Here is a 25,364-nt window from a genome sequence, read left to right as displayed (position 1 = left end):
CAGAATTCTGTGTCTAGTTGAAATATCACTAAAAAATATAGGATATAAGAAAGACTTTTCACTTACCACAAACAGACTTGCATCACAGGAAATGCTAAAGAAGTTTCTGCAGGTTGAAATGATAAAATACTAGATGGAATTTCAAACATTCAGGAAGAAAGTAAGTGCATTGGAAATGGTAAATATTTCAGTAAATATAAAAGACTATCTTTTAATAATTTTGAAAGACAACTAACCACTTAATGGGAAAAAACATTTTGTATTGTGGGATTTATTATATATGTGTGTATAAAATATATTAAAACAATGGTACAAAAGTGGAGTTCAGTGCAAATTGACTGTCATGAGGTTTGATAACCTTGAGAGCAGCCACTAAAAATAAGAGGTATAGTTAAATAATTAATAAAGGAATTAAGCAGCATTAAAACTTTTTTTGATTCACTCAAAAGTAGATAGGAAAGGAGGGAATTCCCTGGTGGTCCAGTGGGTAAGACCCCACGCTCCCAATGCAGGGGGCCTGGGTTAGATCCCTGGTTGGGGAACTAGATCCCGTATGTGTGCTGCAACTAGGAGTTCACATGCCGCAACAAAGAATTCTGCATGCCGCACCTAAGAAGTCTACATGCTGCAACTATAAGCCCACGTGCTGCAACTAAGAGCCGGCGCAGCCAAAATAAATAAATAAATAAATATATTTTTTAAGTACTACATACAAAATAGATAAGCAACAAAGATATATTGTACAGCAGCGGTCCCCATCCTTTTTGGCACCAGGGACCAGTTTTGTGGAAGACAATTTTTCCACGGACCAGGGGTTGGGGGTGGGGGTTCAGGCAGTAACACAAGCGATGGGGAGCGGCAGATGAAGCTCCACTCACTTGAGCATCGCTCACCTCCTGCTGGGTGGCCTGGTTCCTAAAAGGCTGCAGACCAGTACTGGTCCGTGGTCCAGGGGTTGGGGACCCCTGTTGTACAACACAGGGAAATATAACCATTATTTTGTAATAACCTTAAATGGAGTATAATCTATAAAAATAGTGAATCACTGTGCCGTACACCTGAAACGAATATAATATTGTAAATCAACTATGTTTGGTTAAAAAAAAATGCTTCCCCCCCAGTATTGGAAACAAATCAAGGATGTTTGTTCTCACAGTTTCTATTCAGTATTGTCCTGGAGGTCTTAAACAATGCAATAAGGCAAGAAAAGATATAGAAGTTATAAAGATTGGAAAGAGCAAAATTATCTTTGTTCAGTATAGTATGATATCACTTACACATGGAATCTAAAAGACACAACAAACTAATGAATATAACAAAAAATGAAGCAGACTTACAGATCTAGGGAACAAACTAGTGTTTACCAGTGGGGAGAGGAGAGGGGGAAACTGTTGGTTGTAAGATAGGCTCAAGGATGTGTTGTACAACATGGGGAATATAGCCAATATTTTGTAATAACTGTAAATGCAAAGTAACCTTTAAAATTGTATAAAATTAAAAAAAAATTTTTTAAGAAAATTATTAGACATATTATAATGAGGATAATGATCACAATGCACCCTTGTGGTATTTCCCCAAAGAGCCTTCCTCTTCCAGATGGCAACAAGGAAAAATAAGCTTTGGAATGAGTCCTCTTTACATATCTTGTAACCAAGTAGCCTTTTGAACTATTCATAATATTTATTTGAGTTTCAGTTTCTCCAGGTGTGTGTGTATGTGTGTGTGTGTGTATAAAGCAAGAGCTATTGGCCACTAAAAAAAAAATTGCCTTTGTTCGCAGATTATGTGAATCTACATAACCCTAAGGAATCTGCAAAAAACTGCTAGAGCTAATAAGTAAACTTAGTGAGGTCAATACACAAAAATCAATTGTATTACTATATACTAGTAGGAAACATTTAGAAAATGAAATTTTAAAAAATTCCAATTACATTAACATTTAAGACATGAAATAGTTAAAAATAAATTTAATAAGACATGCAAGACCTTTACACTAAAAACTGTAAAACGTTGCTGAGAGAAATTAAAGAACTAAGTAAATGAAAAGATATACTACACTCATGATTGCAAAACTCAATATTGTTACAGTGGCTGTTTCTCCCTTAAATGACCTATAGATTCAGTAAATCTCAATAGACTTTTACATAGAAATTAACAAGTTGCTTCTGAAATGTGTATGGAAATGCAAACTTATCTTGTCAAACTAATTTTGAAAAGAAGAAATCTTAAATTATCTGATTTCAAGATTTAAAATAAATACACAGTAATCAAAATAACATGGCATTTTTGTAAAGATAGATCTATATAGATCAGTGGAACAGACTATAGAGCCCAGAAATAGACCCACACATATAAAGTCAATTGCTTTTTGACAAAAGGCTAAGGATACAGAAACAGATCAATGGACTAAAATGGAGGGGCAGAAGTACATACACCCATAGACAGTCCATTAATTTTAGGAAAAGACACTAAGGTGATTCAATAGGAAAAGGAAAGTTTTTTTTTTTTTTTTTTTTTCCGGCTGCACTGGATCTCCATTGCTGTGTGCAGGCTTTCTCTAGCTGTGGTGAGCAGGGGCTACCCTTCATTGTGGTGCACTGTCTTTGCGTTGTGGTGGCTTCTCTTGCGGGGCACGGACTTCAGGTGCACAGGCTTCAGTAGTTGCAGCACACGGGCTCAGCAGTTATGGCATGTGGGCTCTAGGGCGCACAGGCTTGAATAGTTGTGGTGCGCAGGCTCAGTAGTTGTGGTGCATGGGCTTAGTTGCTCCGTGGCATGTGGGATCTTCCTGGACCAGGGATCAAACCCGTGTCCCCTGCATTGGCAGGCAGATTCTTAACCACTGCGCCACCAGGGAAGTCCAAGGAAAGTCTTTTTAATGTGGTTCTGGAATGACTGAATAAACATGTGGATAAAAAAAACCCTCAACCTCTGCCTCATACTAAACACAAAAATTAATTCAATATGGATAATAGAACTCAATTCAAAGCTAAAATAAGTTTCTAAAAGAAAATACAAGAAAGTACTTTTGTGACAATAAAGTAGGCAAAGATTTCTTAATAAAGACACAGGGCTTCCCTGATGGTGCAGTGGTTAAGCATCCTCCTGCCAATGCAGGGGACATGGGTTCAAGCCCTGGTCCGGGAAGATCCCACATGCTGTGGACCAACTAAGCCCGTGCACCACAACTGCTGAGCCTGCACTCTAGAGCCCGCGAGCCACAACTACTGAAGCCCGCACACCTAGAGCCCATGCTCGGCAACAAGAGAAGCCACTACAGTGAGAAGCCCGTGCACTGCAACGAAGAGTACCCCCCACTTGTTGCATTTAGAGGAAGACCACGTGCAGCAACGAAGACCCAACACAGCCAAAAATAAAGAGAGGGAGGGAGGGAGGAAGGAAGGAAGGCAGGCACAAAAATTACTAAGCATAAAAGAAAAGAGTAATAAAACTGGACTTCACCAAAAATAAAACTAATACTCATCGAAAGACACAATTAAGGGCTTCCCTGGTGGCGCAGTGGTTGAGAGTCCGCCTGCCGATGTGGGGGACGCGGGTTCGTGCCCTGGTCCGGGAGGATCCCACATGCTGCGGAGCGGCTGGGCCCGTGGGCCATGGCCGCTGAGACTGCACGTCCGGAGCCTATGCTCCGCAGCGGGAGAGCCCACAACAGTGAGAGGCCCGCGTACTGCAAAAAAAAATTTTTTTTAATTTATTTATTATTTATTTTTGGCTGCGTTGTGTCTTCATTGCTGTGCGGGCTTTCTCTAGTTGTGGCGAGCAGGGGTTACTCTTCGATGCAGTGCACGGGCTTCTCAATGCAGTGGGTTCTTTTGTTGCGGAGCATGGGCTCTAGGTGCACGGGCTTCAGTAGTTGTGGTGCACGGGCTCAGTAATTGTGGTTCACGGGCTCTAGAGCACAGGCTCAGCAGTTGTGGCACACGGGCTTAGTTGCTCTGTCGCATGTGGGATCTTTCTGGACAAGGGCTCAAACCCATGTCCCCTACATTGGCAGGCAGATTCTTAACCACTGCACCACCAGGGAAGTCCAAAAGAGCTTTTTTAAAAATGAGAAAATACTTAACAGACACTTCACAAAAGAAAATATATGAATGGCCAAAAAGCACATGAAAAAGGGCTTAGAATAATTTGTCATCAGGGAAATGCAAATTAATAACATAGTCAGATATTTCACATCCACTAGAATGGCTAAAAAGCCTGACAATAGCAAATGTTGTCAAGGATGTGGAGCAACTAGAACTCCATCACATTTCTGTTAGGGATGGAAAATGGCACAACCACTTTGGAAGTCTGACATCATCTTATAAGATTAAACATACCTCTACCTTATGACTCAGCAATTCCACTCCTAGTAATTATCCAAGAGAAATGAAAACATATCCACAAAAACACCTGTACAAGAATGTTTATAGAAGTTTTACTCATAATAGTAAAAAATTGGAAGCAATTCAAATATTCAATGAAAATATCAAACAAAAAATGAATAAACAAACTATAGCATAGTCTATGGTGATAGGAATCAGCCGTGGTTGTATAAGGGAGGTTGTTTGGAGGGAAGAGAAGGGAAGTTTCTAAAGTGATGGAAATGTTCTTTATCTTGATTAGGGTACTGGTTACCTTGTGATATTGGTTACATAAGCATATACATTTATCAAAACTTTGAATTGCACACTTAAGAGAAATTCCACTGTAGGTAAATTTTACCTCCAAAAAAGAAAGAAAAACCTTTTATAATTAAAATAGAAGTGATGGGCTTCCCTGGTGGTGCAGTGGTTGGGAGTCCGCCTGCCGATGCAGGGGACATGGGTTTGTGCCTTGGTCCGGGAAGATCCCACGTGCCACGGAGAGGCTGGGCCCGTGAGCCATGGCCGCTGAGCTCGCGCGTCCGGAGCCTGTGCTCCGCAACGGGAGAGGCCACAACGGTGAGAGGCCTGCGTACCGCAAAAAAAAATTAAACAAACAAACAAAAACAAATAAATAAAATAAAATAGAAGTGATTATTTCTGTAGTCAATACTATATATGTGTGTGTGTGTCTAGGTATATATGTAATTTTACATAGTATATGACCAACATTGAGTGCATGTTTTAATTTTATTCAACAAACATCTGTTGTTTATCTGCTGTGGGTCAGCCATTGTGATTGTTGCTGGGGATATAAAGGTGACTAAGAGAAAGTGACTGGACTTAAAGAGGGTGTAGCTGGAGCGATAAAAACACAAGAGGAAAGTGCTAATGTAAAAATGGATGCTGTGTGTGAGGTGAGTGCAAAGGAGGGAGAAAGTTATTGTGATTTGTTGGGGTTGGAGAGATGTGACCAAAAAGTGAATAAACTTTTGCACGGGAAGAAGGGATTTTTAGGTTCAAGAGAACCTCATGAACTAAGGCACAGAGGCATGAGCCTACATGACGTGTTTGCAGAATTTTAATTGGTCCAACGTGACTACAATAATGGGAGATGATATCACGATGGGGGACGATATACTTAACGATGGGACCAGATTGTACAGGGTCATAAAATGCCATACTAAGGAGTTTAGATTCATAGGCAGTAAGGGGTCACTGCTTTTAGACAAGAGTGACATCAATTCCATTTTTTAAAAAATGTATCTGGTAGTAGTAAAGAATTATTAAAGGTGAAGAGAGATTAGAGGCAGAATGAACAGTTAGAAAGGGGTTGTGGGACTTCCTTGGTGGTCCAGTGGTCAAGACTCTGTGCTCCCAACGCAGGAGGCCCAGGTTCGATCCCTGGTCAGGGAACTAGATTCCGCATGCCACAAGTAAAGATCCCATGTGCCACAACTAGGACCCGGTGCAGCCAAATAAATAAATATTAAAAGAAAGAAAGAAAGAAAGAAAGGGGTTGCAAGAATCCAGTGGTCGTTTATTTTTTTTAAATAGTTATTCACTAGAATTTTGTGATTAAACATTTCTAAACATTTGGCTATTCTTTTCTCTTTTTCTTTAAAATTAACAATAGAAATCCAGAAACATTTTGGACCACCACAGGAATGTTTCCCCAAGAGTTCATTATTTGTTTTCACAAACATGTAAGGATTGAAAGGCTTTTAATCCAGAGTTACTTTGGTAAGCATGATATTTTCATTTCACTTCATTTCATTAATTTTCATCATCTTTCAGTTTTTCCATAGGCAGAAGGCACATATGTAAACTTTTGGCAAAACACTGATTTTTTTTTACCGCATGGAATCCAGTTTTATTGCTGGGGTTGGTGGGTGGGGAGTATGGCTTAACTGCCTTGAGCACAGTTAGCCTCTCTGAAACTGCAAATTTGAAATCCTTCCAAAGCACATAATAATTTCCATGCAATTTACTACGTGAAAGCCTTTGGCAAAAGACAATGTTATGAATATAAGAAGCCAGCTTGCCAGAACACTAAGTTTCTTGACATCTTTATTCCAGATTCTTTTGGCTAGGGGTTCTCTGTCAAATTCTTTCTGAAAATCTGATAACCCTGATTATTTGCATTTGGTAATTTTGATTCTTTTATTAATGGCATTTTCTGAGGGATTTAGGAAGAATATCTCCCACTGGAACATCATCCTAATCCTGTCTTATGTTTATTTAAGGATAAAGTATGTCAGACAAAATCATGGCAGGAAACAGGATATATCCCAGATGACTCAAATGAAGAGACATTATTGATGGGACTACTTACAGAATTATGGCCTGGGTTAAGGGAACAAACTAGGGATGGTGAGACACCCAGAAAGTGGCTGCAGCAGTAAGCCATTACCTCCCCTGGACCAAGGGAAGGAAATAGTATTGCTGGAGCCCAGTGAGTGCTGGAGCCCATGCATAAGAGCCTGCCCAACAGGAGCTGTAACCATGAACGGACATAACAACTGTCAGACACGGCACTGAAATGGGAAGGGCGCAGAGAAAATACAACCTGATGTCACTTCCCCACTGCTCTTCAGTTTCCTTCCAGTGCCTCCAGTTGGCCAAATCCAACCAGTAGTCAGTGGGCAAGTGAGTCCAGGTGATGCAGTCCCCAGGGGTCCTCCCCACAGGGCACAGAACAGAGAAGGGGAAGAATGGATGTAGGGTGAAGGGAACTGATTTAGGGGTAAAGGAAAAAACCAGTGCAGAAGGAAGATGACTGCATTTTCTCTTCTGTCATTAATTGTGAAGGCTCTGGAGTCAGACCTAAAGTCTGAATTCCAGTTCTAGCACTTACTAGCTCTGTATCATTGAACATTTCACCTGGCTTCTCTCAGTTGCCTGATTTCTTTAAGCCTGTTTCCTCATCAGTAAAGTAAGTTAATAATACCTTTCTCCTAAGATTGAAGTCAAGAGTCAATGAATATGTCTGACTCATAGTAGTTTCTCCATAAAGTTTTATGATCAAGACCACAGATGGTATTATTTACCAGTGTACAAAAAAACAAAAACACAAAACAAAAAACTAGATGATTCCAAATGCAGAAAGGCCCTACTAGCTTTGTGTTGTATGCTTGCAAACACTTGTAAGATTAGTTACACAGTCTGCATTTTACCATAGGGACTTATGGAAAAACAGTGAGTGAGTGATTTTCAGAACATGTTGTTCCTGATCCCAGTACTTTGTGCAGTCCCACCAATGCCTGATGGTCTCAGACAAATGAAAAAAGGGATACAGGGACAGCAACATAGAATTAGGTAGATAATTAACACTTAATTTTGTTTATTTACAATGTCAGTACGGACCCTGAGGATTGAAAAGAGCACTTCTGAAGAGCCAGTTGATTTTGAGCAGTGGATTGAAAGAGGTATGTGCTGTTTCACCAACATTGTTCTGATCATGAGGAAGTAGAGAATTGTCCTTTACTTTGTATTTCCAACTGGACTGCATTTTGGTGAAAAAAGATGACTTGAATGATTCTTGTGACATATTTAGAGCCTAGAAAACCCAGGTTTGAATGCAAAGATACTTCTTCACTTACTGGTTATGTAATTGTTAACATGTTGCTTAATTTTTCTGAGTTTCAGTATCCTTATCTGAAAAATGGAGATGATACCTACTATTTAAAGTTTTTGAGAACACAGTGTCTGGCATATGGTAGACAAACAATAAATACTAGTTTTTCATCTTTCTCTCCTTCCTGATTAATGGTAGGTACTATTTAAATATCATCAACAGAATCGGTAGCCTCTAGTTAAAAACAACACATTGCCTTTATATGTCTATCTCCGTTCCTTCCCAAAATACCATGAAAATAATAATAAAGGAATAAAAAGAGGCATAAACCTACAAGGGCAAAAAATAAAAACAAACAAAAAGCCAGGAAACCAAAACAGATGGGAGAGATCAATATATATTATAGAAGAGAGGGGGCAGATGAAGGAGTAGTAACTTCTGTAGCAGAATGGAGTAGAGTATAGCCTAAGTACCTGCCGAGGAGAATATCAACTGAGAAGCAAACCAGTTTATCCAGCAGAATCCCACAAAGGTCTAGAACTTGAAGGCAAAGGTACCGTGGAAAGTGTGAGTGAGGCATGGGCCAGAAGACAAAGGTGATTAGTTGAACATCTATATACAAAGTATATATATGTGTGTGTATATATATATACATATATACACACACACACACACGTGTATATATATATATTAAAAAGGACCCTAGGTACCTTCTCCTACCCTATAAAGCTAGTGACCAGTCTTTCCTCCCACAAACCACCCCCAAGAGGTGACTAGGAACATTGAATGTTGAGGCTCAGGACTCAGGGAGACGAGGCATAGTAAAGAGAGTGAGTGAAACACGGAGTAGAAAACGGGATTTAAGTGGAAGCGTACATATTGAGTGGTGGGAGCTCCAGCCTCCTTGCTGTGCTCTGGTCAGCAACCAGGAATATAGCCCCAGCCAGGAGATTGGAGGATTCATCTTTGGAGAAACTGAATGGTCCCAGAAAATCTATGGATACTGACACAGGCTAGCTCATTCCTGGTCACCCTATCAAAGTCCAGTAGTCAACGAACCTGGCTTATGCACATTTTTCAAATGATCTATTCATGAGTAACAGAAGCCAAAAATCACCAGACATATGATGAAGGCCTTAAAGCCTCAATATAATCAAGCCTTTAGCTCTAATTCCAATCTATAGGAAAAGGGGATAGAGAACAAATTAAATGAAACCACAAGGAGGCAATATGAGAAAATGAGGGACATTTACAGGACAACTGACCTGCTCTCTTCAATAAGTCAATGGTGTGGGAAAAAAATGTGTATGTGGGAGAGAAAGCAGTTCAAGATTAAAAGAGACTTAATTCTGATTTGAATAAACCAACTATAAAAAGACATTTAGGGGGACAATGGGGAAATTTGAGTATGGACTGGATATTATATTAAAGCATTTTTAAATTGTAATATGATAATGACATTGTAGTTATATAAGAAAATATTCTTATTTAGAGATAGATAACCAAATATTTAAAGGTGAAATGTAATTATGTCTTAGACTTTCTTTAAAATACTTTAGCAAAAAAAATTAGATAAATCAAGTATGGTGAAATGTTAGTAATTGCAAATTCAAGATTATGGGTATATATAAGAGTTATATCCTGTCTTTTTTATGTATGTTTGAGATTTTCCAATTTTTCATAATTTAAAAAAATGAAGCAAATGAGAGAAGAGGTTATTATTAACTTCTAGTAGAGGAGGAGTTGTCCAAGAAAGAAAATGTGTCACAATTTATTACTTATTTCAACCGTAAATAATGTTTATATAGGTAATAGTATAACCATCAAGTATTGATTTCAAAATTGAGAGGATGGCAGGAGGGAACATTTGCAGGAGGAGGAGGAAGAGGATATTGGTCCAATAGACATAAATTTTACCTACCATAATATAAAGTCAGTAAAAAATTGATAAATCAAGAAAAGGAGTATAAAACATAATTCCAGGAAAAACAGCTTAAAGTGTTGAAAACATTTACATTTAGGGAGCAGGACTGGAGGAAAAGGGGTCAAGCAGGGAATTACTATTTTTCATTACCTCAGAGAAAGGTTAGGAAACAGAAAGAAAGTCATACATAATCTTACTTCCCAGAAACTTCCCTTTTTGTACTACATGCCTTTTAAAATTATGTACACTATTTTGATACAAACAAAATTAATTTCTAAATAATGTCGACATTAGTATATCAATTAAATATTTCATGTTTCCAAAAGAATGTTTGATGTGATTAACTCATGACCAAGTAAGTTAATCTGTCCTAAAATTACACAAGTAAAGGTTTTCTAAAGCTGGACACCAGAAAAGATCAATTCATGGGTGGCGTAACTCAGCATCATAGTGAAAATTCATTGTGAGAAACTGAGCCCTAGTCAGTACCCATGAGAACGGTAAGATGGCTCCTTTCAGGCCTGCAATTACTCTTAGTAACTTGATCCTTAAAAAGGACTTTCACATTTTATCAATTCTTCACTTTATATTCCTTTGCTGTAATTTACATTTACATTTACTTGTATTTATACTCACTAGAGATATTTTATAGCTCATAGTTTATCTTTCATACCTTTTATATCAAATATCTCTATTTTTATATTGAATTTTAACCCCAAAACACTGGTAAATCTGGTCTGACTATAGTTTACCAGATATCATGTGTTGCTGAATATAAATTTCAATATGTCCTCATGCATTTTGAGCCCTACCTCAATTCTGTTGAATTTGTGTTTTAGATCTGGTACATACAGAGGGGCAGCTTCAAAATGAAGAAATTATGGTAAGTAAATATACTTTGAAGAGATAAACATTATCTTTAGCCAGCACAATATATTTAAATTTTAAACCTATCTCCATAGTCATAAAGTTAATAAATACCCTCATAATATTATAGGATCTGTGTCTCATCAACCAATAGAGAAGGTTATTCTCAATAATATATGACAGCATAATAATAATATGACAGCAAGGATAGAACAGAATTCACTTGTTTTTGTTTTATTTTGTTTATTCATTTATTTTGAAGTATGTACTTGCTTTCCTGTCATTTGATTCTGTAGGCCTTATAGAATAGGAATCAAAAAAGGTTGAGATGCCAAAATCGGATGTTAATTTAAGCATGAAAGGACAAGGGAGATTCAGATAAGGGAACTGGAGCATAGGATCAGCAACAAATAAGCCAAAGAGAGATGAGGTGAAAAGAGAACCAGCAGTTTCCAACAACATTCCATTGGGCTTTGCTTGTCAAGTGGAATGAATGCCCGTTGATGAGGAAGCTGCTGCCTCATCAGGAGTTCCTCTGTTCCTGCTAGTTTGTCAGACCCTGGTTTTAGACAAACACAAAAAGCCAAACAACTGTGAATATGTGTTTTTTAGGTGGTAGTGTTTATTTAACTAAGGTGTCTCTAAATAAGGGTTAAAGAGGTACCTTGTCCATTAGGTTTCGTTCTTCACAACTTACTGGAAGCTGCTATGAAATCGGTGTTTCAAATGATTCTGTAGGAGTTTTTGAATCTTGTTAATTATCTTCTCTACCACCTAAGTGTGCCCAATGACTGGGGAGGCCAGTGGGGACCAGAAAAATGATTAATTAGACTGAATTTTATCTTCCTATTTTTCTCCATCTTTATTAATGGGTTATGGTTAGTAAGCCTCTGCTGAGTATTTTGTTTCAGGACTCACTGTGGATCAGGGAGGGTTGCAGCATCATAGAGCATTTGGAGAAAAGTAAGGGGGAATGGAAGGCTATAAATCACCCAAAGTTTAGTACCCTGTCACAACAACTTTTACTATACTTATTTTCTTCTAGTTGTTAACCAAATGCATTACATAGTTATAATAGTATGTATGAAAAAATTTGTATCTTTTAAAAATTTAATATTGTATCAAAAGCTTCATAATTATAATTTTAAAATTAAGTGTATGCAGAGAGACAGATGTTAACTGATTTCCTTTTTCCTCTCTCTGTCATTATAACTAATACTACAGGGGACATCTTATGCCTGTTCCTGCTACCGCAATGTTCACCTTTTTAATTATTTTCTAAAATTAAATTTCAAGGAATGGAATTACTGGGTCCATGGGTATAGACATACTTATAGCTTCTTATATATACTGCCAAATTGCTTTTCAGAGACTTTTTTTACATTTTTATATAAATGTAAAAGTATAGTAATATTCAGGGTAGTGTATTCTGAGGCATCATCCAACAAATGAAATCTCTTATTATGAAAAATACTTCAGAAGAACACTTTTAAAAAATTAATCAGGGCTTCCCTGGTGGCACAGTGGTTAAGATCTACCTGCCAGTGCAGGGGACACAGTTTCGAGCCGTGGTCCGGGAAGATCCCACATGCCGCGGAACAGCTAAGCCCGTGTGCCACAATTATTGAGCCTGCACTCTAGAGCCCGTGAGCCACAACTACTGAGCCCTTGTGCCACAACTACTGAAGCCCGTGTGCCTAGAGCCCGTGTTCGGCAACAAGAGAAGCCACTGCAATGAGAAGCCTGCGTGCCGCAACAAAGAGGAGCCCCCACTCGCCGCAACTAGAGAAAGCCCATGCTCAGCAACAAAGACCCAATGCAGCCAAAAATAAATAAATAAAATAAATTAATTTAAAAAAATTAATCAGAATTGTACAGTGCAATTTTTAGCTCCACCTGCTATTCTTCCTCAAACTAAGGCTGATATTTGGCTGCTACATATCAGAATAACTGTACTGTTACATGTGGCTGGCTTCTCTTCTGAACATTATATCTTATAAATCATTATATATTTAGAATATTATTCTTGTATCAAACACTTTCTTCTGCTAACTGCTTGTTTAACAGTTAACTAGAATTCTAAATCATCTATATTGATTTTTCCCCTACAGGTACGTGATGGCCACGCCACTTACTTGAGATTCATTATTGTATCAGCCTTTGATCATTTTGCATCTGTGCATCGTGTTTCTGCAGAGGGAACAGCAGTCTCAAATCTTCCTTAATAATTATAACAAAATACTCTTGCACTATTTTTTAACAATATATTTATTTAAACATGAAGTTGTTATTATTAAAGGTATTTGTATCAGTCTGTTTCAGTTTTTATTTATTTTCTCTTCAACATTTTGTAGGAATTTTGTTCATCAGACAGCAATGACGGCCACTGTGTAGGTCATAAGAAAGCTTTTGCTTCGGTATACAGCTTAATCAAGGACGTGACTATACATGAAAACAACTGATAATACATTGTTGTGTCCCCACAGTATCTAACATAGTACCCTTCAGATATCAGTGCATTAATTTTTAAATTTATTGATTGATTGATGCAAAGGGCTAAGGGAGCAATATGAAAAGTAAACAATGTACAAGTTCAAAAAAGAGAAAGTATTTATGGGATGGTTTCTTTGAGGTCATGGAACTTGAACTGGGCCCTGTAGGACAAATCATTTTTATGTTTTTCTCTTCATTTTATTTTGTTTTGATTTCAAGACCTCAGAGAAGAGTTAGGAAACATATAATCTTACTTCCCAGAGACAACCATTATTGATATTATTTGATTTTTTTTTTTTTTTTTTTTTTTTGCGGTACATGGGCCTCTCACCGTTGTGGCCTCTCCCGTTGTGGAGCACAGGCTCCGGACGCACAGGCTCAGCGGCCATGGCTCACGGGCCCAGCCGCTCCGCAGCATATGGGATCTTCCCAGACCGGGGCACAAACCCGTGTCCCCTGCATCGGCAGGCGGACTCTCAACCACTGCGCCACCAGGGAAGCCCTGATTTTCTTTATATTTGGGGAAGGTAAGGAACAGGATAGGACAGATTCGGCTGGGGATATAAGACTTCTCTGAATATATCTTATTATACAACTTGAATTTGAAGACATAAATAATTAATATGACCAAAAGTTAAAAAGCAATTCCAAAATGTCGAAAACAACAGAAATGCATGAACCTAACTCTGTTACGATTGATAAAATAAACCCACAGGAAAAAAAATGGCATTAGAATATAGTATTTTATCTATGCAGTCTATGTTTCTTTTTTTTTTAAATTAATTTATTTATTTTTGGCTGTGTTGGGTCCTCGTTTCTGTGCGAGGGCTTTCTCTAGTTGCGGCAAGTGGGGGCCACTCTTCATCGCGGTGCTTGGGTATGTTAGTTTCTTATAGCTGCTGTAATAGAGTACCACAAACTTGGTAGCTTAAAACAATAGAAATCTATTCTCTCAGTTCTGGAGGCTAGAAGTTGGAAATCAAGGTATTGGCAGGGTTTGTTCCTACCAGAGTTCTGAGGGAGAATATGTTCCATGCCTTTCTTTTAGCTTCTGGTGTTTGCGGCAGTCCTTGGCATTCTGTGACTTGTGGCACCGTAGCCCCAGTTTCTGCCTCCATCGTCATATGGCATTCTTTCTGTGTTTCTCCACATCATCTTCCCTCAGTGCATATTCTGTGTCTTCTCTTCTTATAAGGACACTGTCATATTGAATTAAAGGTGCACCCTACTCCAGTATTATCTCATCTTAACTAATTACATCTGCAATGATCCTGTTTCCAAGTAAGGTTGCATTCACAGGTACCAGGGGTTAAGATTTCATCATATCTTTTGGGAGACGCAGTTCAAGCCACAACACAGTCTTAGTGAAACATATATGTGATAGTTAATTTTATGTATCATATTGACTGGGTCACAGTGCCCAGATATTTGTTCAGACATTATTCTAGATGTTTCTGTGTAGGTATCTTTTAGATGACAGTAACATTGGTGGACATTGAGTAAAGCAGACTGCCCTCCATAATGTGGGTGAGCCTCATCCATCAGTTGAAGACCTTAGTAGAGCAAAGACTGACCTCCCCTGGGCAAGAAAGAATTCTGCTTCTGCCAGCAGATGGGCCTTCAGACTTGTATTGCAACATCAGCTCTTCCCTGGGTCACTGAACAACCCTACAAATTTTGGATTTGCCAGCTTTCTTGTTATCACATGATACTTTCTTACTAGTCTCAGCATTCTAAAAAAGTAGCAAAAGAGGGACAGCCACAAAGTGCCAACACTTTGAGTCTCTGCTTGTATCATATTTGCTATTGTCCTGTTTCCCAAATCATGTTATATGGCCAAGCCCAGAGTCAGAAGAAGAGGGGTCTACCCAAGGGCATGGATATAAGGAGGTGTGACTAAATTGGGAGTGGGGAGGAAGTGGTGGCCACTACTGCTAGAATCTACTACAATTAAACATGGTGCCTCCTGATATGATGCAATATGAAGCACGTAGACCAACCTATGAAGTGATCTTGCCAAAATTACTGATCCTGAATCAAATCAAGTACTAGAGTTACCTTTCACTTTCAGGAAGTTCAAGAGAGAGAGGAACAAGTAAAATGACACCACAAGGAAGCAAATAGACTTGTAGCCATTAATGCAGCTCACTGAAATGCCTAGATCTGTGCCTTCTCTGCCCATGGTAGGATATACTTCCTGGCCTTCTTTGGGTAGGGCCATGTGACCAATTCTGGCCAATGAGATGAAGGGTAGTTGAATTCTAGGCTGAGCATTTAATTGCCTTCAAGAGACACTTCAAAGCTCTTTTCTCTCTCCCACAATGACCAGCACTGTTATTCTCCACAGTAACTACATCATTCTAGGTCTGGGAATGAGACTGGTGATAACAGGTAGCAGAGGTCCCAGTCAATCTGAGGTACACATAGAAGGATAAATAAAGCTTCATTTTTTGTTTGTTTTTTGTGTTTGTTTTGGCCATGTGCAGGATCTTAGTTCCCCAACCAGGGATCAAACCTGGGCCCCCTGCAGTGGAAGTGCAGAGTCCTAACCACTGGACCACTGGGGAATTCCCAAGTCACTGATACTTTGGAGCTGCTTGTTACCTCAGCATAACCTGGCCTATCCTGGCTGATATACAGACAAATCTAGAATATGGCTTATCCTACAGGACAAATGACCTGGTTTCTTCAACAAGTCAGTGGCATGAAAAATGCTAATTAATTAAGGAAGGGGATCCACTCTAGATTCAGAGAGATGTAAGAGCCCCAAAAAACACATGCCATGTGTGGATTTTATTTGGGTGCTGATTTGAGCAAACCAACTGAGAAAAAAGACTTTTTAAAGATAATTGGGGAAATCTGCTTATGGACTGGGTTTTATTCATTTTGCTAGGTGTGAAACTGGCATTAAGCTTATCTAAGAAAAGGCTCATATTTTTCAGAGATGCATTTAGAAGTATGTAGGGTAAAATAACATGGTATTTGGGATTTGCTTTAAAATACTTGAACATATTTTTTAAAGGAAAAAGTGTTCGTTGAAGTAAATATAACAAATTGTTGGATCCAGGTTATGGATATATGGGGCTTCATTGTACTAGTCTTTCTACTTTAATGTATGCTTGAAATTCTTCATAACAGACAAATAACAATAAATAATACTATGGAGGATATCTCTGCATAAATCTTTGCCTACCCCTCAGATGATTTTTTTTTTTTTTTTGGCCGTGCTGCGGCATGCGGGATCTTAGCTCCCCAACCAGGAATCGAACCCACGCCCCCTGCAATGGAAGCACAGAGCCTTAACCACTGAACCACCAGGGAAGTCCCTCCAATGACTTTTTTAGAAGAGATTCCCAGAAGGGAATTAGACAAAGTTAGGAACAGTTTTAAGGCTTTTGATACTTTCTGATAATTTGCTTAACAAGATTTGTTGCACAAATTTACTTACTCTCAGAAAGGTAAGTTTTAAATAAATGGAGGAGAGTAGAAAAGTTACTTCAAGAGTAACGTTGGTGCCATCAAAGATATGAAGGTGAGTACTCTCATAAAATGTATTTAGGGAGTGATGAATACATACGTCTGACTGGGGCAAAGGAGAAGACTAAAACCAGACATTGCAGCCAGATCAGAAAGATTAATGCTTTCAGATATTTTCCCGTAACGCTGGAGCCATTTAAGGTTTTTGAAAAGGAAGGCGACTTAGAGCAATTGTGTTCATGTTCAATAAAATCAAACACTGAGGATTTTCCTTTCACCAGCTTCCTAAACTGGAATGTCAGTAATTCTTTGTTTAAGAAACACTGTTAATTTGTATGGAAACACAAAAGACCCCGAATAGCCAAAGCAATCTTGAGAAAGAAAAACGGTGCTGGAGGAATCAGGCTCCTGGACTTCAGACTATACTACAAAGCTACAGTAATCAAGACAGTATGGTACTTGCACAAAAACAGAAGTATAGATCAATGGAACAGGATAGAAAGCCCAAAGATAAATCCACGCACATATGGTCACCTTATCTTTGATAAAGGAGGCAAGAATATACAGTGGAGAAAGGACAGCCTCTTCAATAAGTGGTGCTGGGAAAACTGGACAGCTACAGATAAAAGAATGAAATTAGAGCAATCCCTAACACCATACACAAAAAAAACTCAAAATGGATTAAAGACCTAAATGTAAGGCCAGACACTATAAAACTCTTAGAGGAAGACATAGGCAGAACACTCTGTGACATAAATCACAGCAAGATCCTTTTTGACCCAGCTCCTAGAGAAATGGAAATAACAAAAATAAACAAATAGGACCTAATGAAACTTAAAAGCTTTTGCACAGCAAAGGAAAACATAAATAAGACGAAAAGACAACCCTCAGAATGGGAGAAAATACTTGCAAACGAAGCAACTGATAAAGAATTAATCTCCAAAATTTACAAGCAGCTCATGAAGCTCAATATCAAAAAAACAAACAACCCAATCCAAAAATGGGTGGAAGACCTAAATAGACATTTCTCCAAAGAAGATATCCAGATTGCCAACAAACACATGAAAGAATGCTCAACATCACTAATCATTAGAGAAATGCAGATCAAAACTACAGTGAGGTATCACCTCACACCAGTCAGAATGTCCATATCAAAAAATCTACAAACAACAAATGCTGGAGAAGGTGTGGAGAAAAGGGAACCCTCTTGCACTGTTGGTGGGAATGTAAATTGATACAGCCACTGTGGAGAACAGTATGGAGGTTCCTTAAAAAACTAAACATAGAACTACCATATGACCCAGCAATCCCACTACTAGGCATATACCCTGAGAAAACCATAATTCAGAAAGAGTCGTGTACATGTACATGTACATGTACACAATGTTCATTGCAGCTCTATTTACAATAGCCAGGACATAGAAGCAATCTAAGTGTCCATCGACAGATGAATGGATAAAGAAGATGTGGCACATATATACAATGGAATATTAGCCGTAAAAAACAAAATTGAGTGATTTGTAGTGAAGTGGATGGACCTAGAGCCTGTCATACAGAGTGAAGTAAGTGAAGTCAGAAAGAGAAAAACAAATACCGTATGCTAACACATACATATGGAATCTTAAAAAAAAATGGTTATGAAGAAACTAGGGGCAGGACAGGAATAAAGATGCAGACATAGAGAATGGACTTGACACGGGGAGGGGGAAGGGTAAGCTGGGACGAAGTAAGAGAGTGGCATGGACTTATATATACTTCCAAATGTAAAATAGATAACTAGTGGGAAGCAACAGCATAGCACAGGGAGATCAGCTCAGTGCTCTGTGACCACCTAGAGTGGTGAGATAGGGAGGAGATATGGGGAATATAGATAGATAGATAGATAGATAGATAGATAGATAGATGGATGTGTGTGTGTGTATAGCTGATTCAGTTTGTTATAAAACAGAAACTAACACACCATTGTAAAGCAATTATACTCCAATAAAGATGTTAAAAAATAGATAACAACAAAAAAAAGAAACACTGTGTTAAACTGTGTTAGGCTTAAAGATTGCTGGAAGGGATTTCCAGAGGTTATCTGATTGATCTCTTTGGCACAAGCCTAGTAAATTATCTTTAAGTCTTTTTCTCTGTCTCTCTCTTCTGTGAATGCAGAGAAGAAGTTCTCAGTGCAGTGCTTGTAATACCACATTATGATATTTGAAAACAGCATCCTTTCACCTTCATTTTCCTAGGCTTTAAAACTCATTTTCGGGCCTCCCTGGTGGCGCAGTGGTTAAGAGTCCGCCTGCCGATGCAGGGGATACGGGTTCGTGCCCCGGTCTGGGAGGATCCCATATGCCGCGGAGCGGTTGGGCCCGTGAGCCATGGCCGCTGGGCCTGCGCATCCGGAGCCTATGCTCCGCAACGGGAGAGGCCACAACAGTGAGAGGCCCGCATACCGCAAAAAGAAAAAAAAAAAAAAAAAAAAAAAACTCATTTTCACTTGATAAAACCACTCTAAGTCTCAAGCAATAGATACAATAATATGTGGCTTTACCTTTTGTTTTTCACTGCTGAACCCATCATCTTTTTAAAGTCTCATTTGTCCCCAGTTGGCTGGCTTCTATCCCCCTCATTTGGCCTTGTCTCCACCTGCCCACCAACTCCTGACTGCCATTCAGACCTTTGTGTTTTGCGGGGTTTTTTTTAATTTATTTATTTTTTTTGGCTGAGTCAGGTTTTAGTTGTGGCATGCGGGATCATTGTTGTGGCGCGCGAGCTTCTCTCTAGTTTTGACATGTGGGTTTTCTCTCTCTAGTTGTGGCGCACAGGCTCCAGAGCTAGTGGGCTCTGTAGTTTGAGGCGTGGGGCTCTCTGGCTGAGGCGCGCAAGCTCAGTAGTTGTGGCGCACAGGCTTAGTTGCCCCACAGCATGTGGGATCTTAGTTCCCTGACCAGGGATCGAACCTGCTTCCCCTGCATTGGAAGGCGGATTCTTTACCACTGGACCATCAGGGAACTCCTGATTCAGACCTTTGAATTTGCTGTTTCCTCTGCCTGGAAAGCTCTTTCCTTAGGTATCTATACAGTTAGCTTCCTCATTTATTTCAGATCCTTACTCAAAATCTTCTTCTCAGTGAGGCCTTCCTCACAAATTACGGAGCCTCCCTACCCTCGCCACCAGACTCCCACCCCCAACCCTGCCCCCCTGCCCATGGGTTTCGGCAGCTGAGGTAGCCAGCCTGTGTCCTGTGCTTCAGGGGTTCTTGTACCTTATTCCTCTTTCTCACTACCTCTAAAATTCAACTTAGATTCTTTTTCCTTTAATGATATCCCAAGCATACTATGAAAAAGGGCAGTGAAGCCTCCTTTCAAGTGTGAATATCTTGGGTCGGGGGCTCAACTGAATGAATTGCCCTTGGCTTCCATACCCTTTTAGAGACAGCCCTGCTCATCACTATCTATTTTGTCTTACTTATCCTGTATATCATGTTTATTGTCTCTCTACTTCACTAAAATGTAAGTTCCACAGGGCAGGGAGTTTTGTTGCTTTTGATCATGACTGTATCCTCAGGACGTAGAAAAGTGCCTGGCACATAGCAGATTTTCAATAAATATTTGTTGACTAAATGAACATTGTTCATTTATTTGCATGTCTATATCTCTCTTTTTTTTTTTTTTTTTTTTTTTTTTTGCAGTACGCGGGCCTCTCACTGCTGTGGCCTCTCCCATTGCGGAGCACAGGCTCTGGATGCACAGGCTCAGCAGCCATGGCCCACGGGCCCAGCCGCTCTGCGGCACGTGAGATCCTCCCGGACCGGGGCACGAACCCGTGTCCCCTGCATTGGCAGGTGGACTCTCAACCACTGCGCCACCAGGGAAGCCCTCTATATCTCTTTATACTTTAAAATCCTTGAGGAGTTTTTAATAAGCTAGCTAATAATATATACATGTTTGGATCACTTACTGTGGGCCAGTGCCTGTCACAATGCCTTGCATAAAGTTAAACAACCAATCAGTATTTATTTAAAGGATTGGATAAAAAAGTAAAAATCTAGTAACTTTTTAACCATGTACTCAAGCAAGGCAAAGAAATATTATACAGATGAAAATTGTGTTTATCACTTACTTATACACACTTTTTAAAAAAGCACTGTGCTGTGAGTTATATCTCAGGAATGCCTCTCTGTGTGAGGCATCTTTTGGGACCTTCCCCTTCTAGGTGATGTTCCAACAGTCCTTTGTAGCTTGACCCTGGTAACAAGCCTTCTAAAAACTAATATGTGGCAGAGTGCATCAAAGTTTTAAATGTGTATAGTCTTTGACACAGAAATTCCATTTCTAGGAATCTATTCTAATAAAATAATCAGATAAGTGACAAATGGACAAAGATGTCTAGCAATGTTGTTTATAAAATGGGAATCTGGAAACGACTCTGCATCCATACATTAGTAAGTATGATATGTACAGACATCATATATCATACTTTATAATGGGATATAAATCATATATAAATATAGAATGGTTACTTCTGGTTAAAGATGGTAGAGTAAAGGGATTTTTACTCCACTCTCTTCCTCAAAAGTCATTCACAACAAAAAAAGATTATAAAGAGGAAGAAAAAAGTTTTCTTTTCAAGGAAATAGTTACAACCTCTAACTGGGAAGCATACTTGCTAAGTACTGTGAAATCAGGATTCAGTGAAGGAGGAAGATGAGACTTGACATGCTCTCCCAGAGCTAGACACTTTCTTAAACGTGTCACAATTCTGAAAGGTTTATCCAACAATCCTTTGATTAGATTGAAGTGATCTTGGTCTGTAGGCAGCTTCAGGAGGATGGAGAATGTCCCCACAGGGCTCAGGTTAATCATTCAAAATGGCGGAGGAGGTGGAGCTGAAGGAGGAGCCAGGCAAGATACACCAGCGGAGGCTGCTGGAGGTACCGCATGGTGAAGGAAGGCGTCTTAGATAGCTCGTGCTGCCGTAAAAAAATACCATAGACTGAGCAGCTTAACACACCTTTATTTTCTCACAGTTCTGGAGTCTGAAAGTCTAAGATCAGGGTGTCAGCATGGTGGATTTCTCGTGAGATGTCTCTTCCTGGCTTGTAGACGGCCACTACCTTGCCGTGTGCTCATATGACCTCTTCTTGGAGCAAATGCAGAGGGAGGGAGGGAGGGAAGGAGGGAGGGAGAGAGAGGGAAAGAGCACTTTCTGGTATCATTTTTTTTTTTTTTTTTTTGCATTATGCGGGCCTCTCACTGTTGTGGCCTCTCCCGTTGCGGAGCACGGGCTCCGGACGCACGGGCTCAGTGGCCATGGCTCACGGGCCCAGCCGCTCCGCGGCATGTGGGATCTTCCTGGACCGGGGCACGAACCCGTGTCCCCCGCATCGGCAGGCAGACTCGCAACCACTGCACCACCAGGGAAGCCCTCTGGTATCATTTTTAATGTTTATTTTATATTTGGCTGCATCTAGTCTCAGTTGCGGCACGTGGGATCTTTCATTGTGGCATGTGGGCTTCTCTCCTGTTGTGGCGCAGGCTCAGTAGTTGCGGTGCACAGCCTCTCTAGGTGTGACGTGCAGGCTCCAGAGCACGTGGGCTCTGTAGTTTTGGTGCCCAGGCTCCAGAGCATATGGGCTCCGTAGTTGCAGCACGTGGGTTATCCAGTTGTGACCCACGTGCTCAGTGGTTGCGGCATGTGGGATCTTAGTTCCCAGACCAGGAATCACACCTGCGTCCCCTGCATTGGAAGGTGGATTCTCAACTACTAGACCACCAGGGAAGTCCCTCTGGTGTCTCTTCTTATAATGACTAATCCTATCATATCAGCCTCCCCCCACCACCCATGAACTCATTTAACCTTGAATGAGTCCTATCTCCAAATACAGTCACATTGGGGCTTAGGGCTTCAACGTATGAATGGGGGTGGGGGGAGGGCACAATTAAGTCCAGAGCAGGTGGTGAGAAGGCAGCTCACCTTGGCTCTATGAGCCCCATTGCAAAGGAAGTAACGAGAGTTTTCAAGACAACCAATCTAAATCAAAGTTGCAGATTGCCCTAGCTTACATTTACTCTTTCTATATTATGTTTCAGCAAATAACAAGCCCTATTAAAAAAGAGCAATCAGAAAAGATCCAGAAGAGGATTGGTTTAGCTCAGGGTCTCTAGAAACAGAGCTTTAGAGAGGAATGGTTGTAAGAGTGATTTACTGAGGGAGTGCTCTCCGGAAGCAGAATAAGTCAGGGAAGAAAGTTAATCAAAGATGGCTTCAGCTGAAGTCTGGCCTCAGCCTGATGCCATAGGGAGCTCTGGAGCATGAATGACACCAGAGAGGTATGCTCTCCAACTTGGAGGCAAGGGACCAGGCCTTTGTGCTCTCAAATCCATCAGTCATTGGCCATGGGCCACCCTCAGGGGAACATAACCTCTCAGGCATTGTAGCTCCTGTCACTTAGAGCAATTCTCAGGAGAAAAGACACTTGTGAACCATTAGCGGCCAACACTCACAGCAGCTGGCAGATGGATGCACTGATGTGGAAAAGGGATCTGGGCAGAACACCAACAGCATCAATAGTAACAATAGTTCTCAAAGTGTGGTCCCTGGAACAGCAACCTCCTCCTCATCTGAGAACTTGTTAGAAATGCAAATTCCCTAGCCCAACGCCAGATCTATTGAATCAGAAACTCTAGGGGGGCGTGGGGGGAAACCCATGAATCTGTTTTAACAATCCCTCCAGGTGATTTTGGTGCATGTCAAAGTTTGAGAACCATTGTGCTATAGGGACCTATGACTAGAAACTATAAAACAAAAAGATGGGAGGGGGGCCCAGAAAAATAAGGCAGTTACAGGACACTTGTTGCAACAGAAATTACACAAAGAACACATCAAGAATGGAGACCCAATAGTTATCTCTCAAAAAGTCAAAAAGAGGGACGTCCCTGGTGGTCCAGTGTTAAGAATCCACCTTCCAGTGCAGGGGATGAGAGTTCAATCCCTGGTCAGGGAACTAAGATCCCACATGCTGCAGGGCAACTAAGCCCACGTGCTGCAAGTACTGAACCTGCCCGCTCTGGAGCCCATTCACCACAACTAGAGAGCCTACGTGCCACAACTACTGAGCCCGCATTCTCTAGAGCCCACGTGCCACAACTAGAGAGAAGCCTGCCCGCCGCAACAAACAGCCGTGAGCCGCAACGAAAGATCCCGCATGATGCAACTAAGACCCAACACAGCCAAATAAATAAAGTAATTTTTAAAAAAAGACAGAGAGCTCAAAGAGGTGTGAAGATTTAAAGAAAAAGAAGACACAGAAGATGAAAATGGAGCTGGCAGAGCTGAGAAAAGAAATGAAAGAGAAAAATAAACTGTTTCAGAGGTGAAAGCCACATAAGAAGCAAAGGGATGATGATAATTGTAAGAGTCAGCATTGAGTTAGGAAAACTGAAATCAATCTAGATATATAGCTAAAGCTGGGAAGGAAATAATGCAGGCAATTTGTTGCAAAGTGTTGAAAAGGCTGGAAAAACAAACAGAAGATGAGAATGTAACCCAGAGCTGGAGCCCATGGGCCACACTCACTGTTGATCAGTGGAAGCACCATTACTGCCTCTGAACAGAAGCCACTCCACCACCATGGCTGGTGATCCCAAAGCAGCTACCATGCACAGTCTCCTGCAATCCCTACAGCCAGAGGTGGAGAAAATGACTTCTGCCTTCTGCCCACCTTTAATCTCCACCAGTGCTTCCCACTGGCAGAACCTAACCAGAATGCAGTGTTCAGGCTTCTACCTCCTGAAACCCAGAGGAGAGTGTGGAAGAGTAGGCAAGAGTGAGAACCAACAAGCCGTATATCTGGAACAATAACAAACCCAACTTAAGAAGAATCGGATCAGAGGAAAAATTTTGAGAAAAATCACAACATGGAATTGAAAAGAACAAAGATTTTAAAAGTTATGGAGAAGATAATACTTATGGAAGAAGAAAGGATACAACATACCCATAATTATAGTCCATGAGTAAGATAATAGGACAAAAGCAACAGAGATGTTCAAGGCAACAAAAAATGTCCTTGAAATTAAAAAAAAAAAAAGAAATCTTAAGATCAAAAGAGGATATTGTATTTACCTTAGTCCTTTAGGTCTACTATAACAAAAATAACATAGACTGGGTGGCCTATAGATGACAGAAACATTTCCTACAGTTCTGGCGGCTGGAAATCTGAGATCAGGGTGTCAGCAAGGTCAGGTGAGGGCCCTTTTACAGGGTTACAGACTTCTTGTATCCTCAGATGGTGGAAGAGGGCAAGCCAGCTCTAATCCCATTCCTGAAGACTCCAGCCTCATGACCTAATCACCTCCCAAAGGCCCCACCCCCTGACACTATCACATTGGGCTTTAAGATTTAGCATATGAATTCTGAGGGGACACAAACATTCAGACCACAGCAGTAAATTTTCACATAGAACAACCAACACTAGACTACGTCTTGGTGAAGTTACTGAACTTCAAATATGAAGAAAGAATCTGACAAGTTTCCAGGCAGAGTAAAAGCAAGTAAGTGCCAGGGGATATAAATTAGGCTGGCCTCAGACTTTTCCTCTCATGACAGCTAAACAGCAGTGGAACAATGTCCACAAATCTCTGAGGTAGAGACTGAAACATAAGAATCTGAA

The 25,364-nt window shown here is 40.2% G+C and overlaps 1 protein-coding gene and 2 non-coding genes across 8 annotated transcripts in view; 2 read left to right on the top strand and 1 right to left on the bottom strand.

Moving 5' to 3' along the window:
• Nucleotides 1-13,046, top strand: part of IFT25 (intraflagellar transport 25) — a 33,967-nt gene extending 20,921 nt beyond the window's left edge. For all 6 annotated transcript variants that reach the window (XM_060083758.1, XM_060083792.1, XM_060083768.1 and 3 more), the window contains 4 exons: nucleotides 6,001-6,107; nucleotides 7,724-7,792; nucleotides 10,705-10,748; nucleotides 12,844-13,046. In XM_060083758.1, coding sequence (XP_059939741.1) covers nucleotides 6,001-6,107; nucleotides 7,724-7,792; nucleotides 10,705-10,748; nucleotides 12,844-12,957 — 334 coding nt within the window. In that variant the 3' untranslated portion in view covers nucleotides 12,958-13,046. The remainder of the gene's footprint in view (nucleotides 1-6,000; nucleotides 6,108-7,723; nucleotides 7,793-10,704; nucleotides 10,749-12,843) is intronic.
• On the top strand, nucleotides 5,708-5,780 carry TRNAG-CCC (transfer RNA glycine (anticodon CCC)). The gene has a single exon. It is a non-coding gene; the product is annotated as a tRNA-Gly (tRNA).
• A 2,673-nt stretch (nucleotides 13,047-15,719) lies between the features above and the next one.
• TRNAG-UCC (transfer RNA glycine (anticodon UCC)) lies at nucleotides 15,720-15,792 on the bottom strand. Its single transcript has one exon. It is a non-coding gene; the product is annotated as a tRNA-Gly (tRNA).
• Between the last annotated feature and the right edge of the window lie 9,572 nt (nucleotides 15,793-25,364).

This window comes from Mesoplodon densirostris, chromosome 2, assembly GCF_025265405.1.
Source record: "Mesoplodon densirostris isolate mMesDen1 chromosome 2, mMesDen1 primary haplotype, whole genome shotgun sequence".
Lineage (NCBI taxonomy): Eukaryota > Metazoa > Chordata > Mammalia > Artiodactyla > Ziphiidae > Mesoplodon > Mesoplodon densirostris.
Note: the sequence above shows the minus strand (reverse complement) of the source record. Positions and strands in the feature narration are given on the sequence as shown.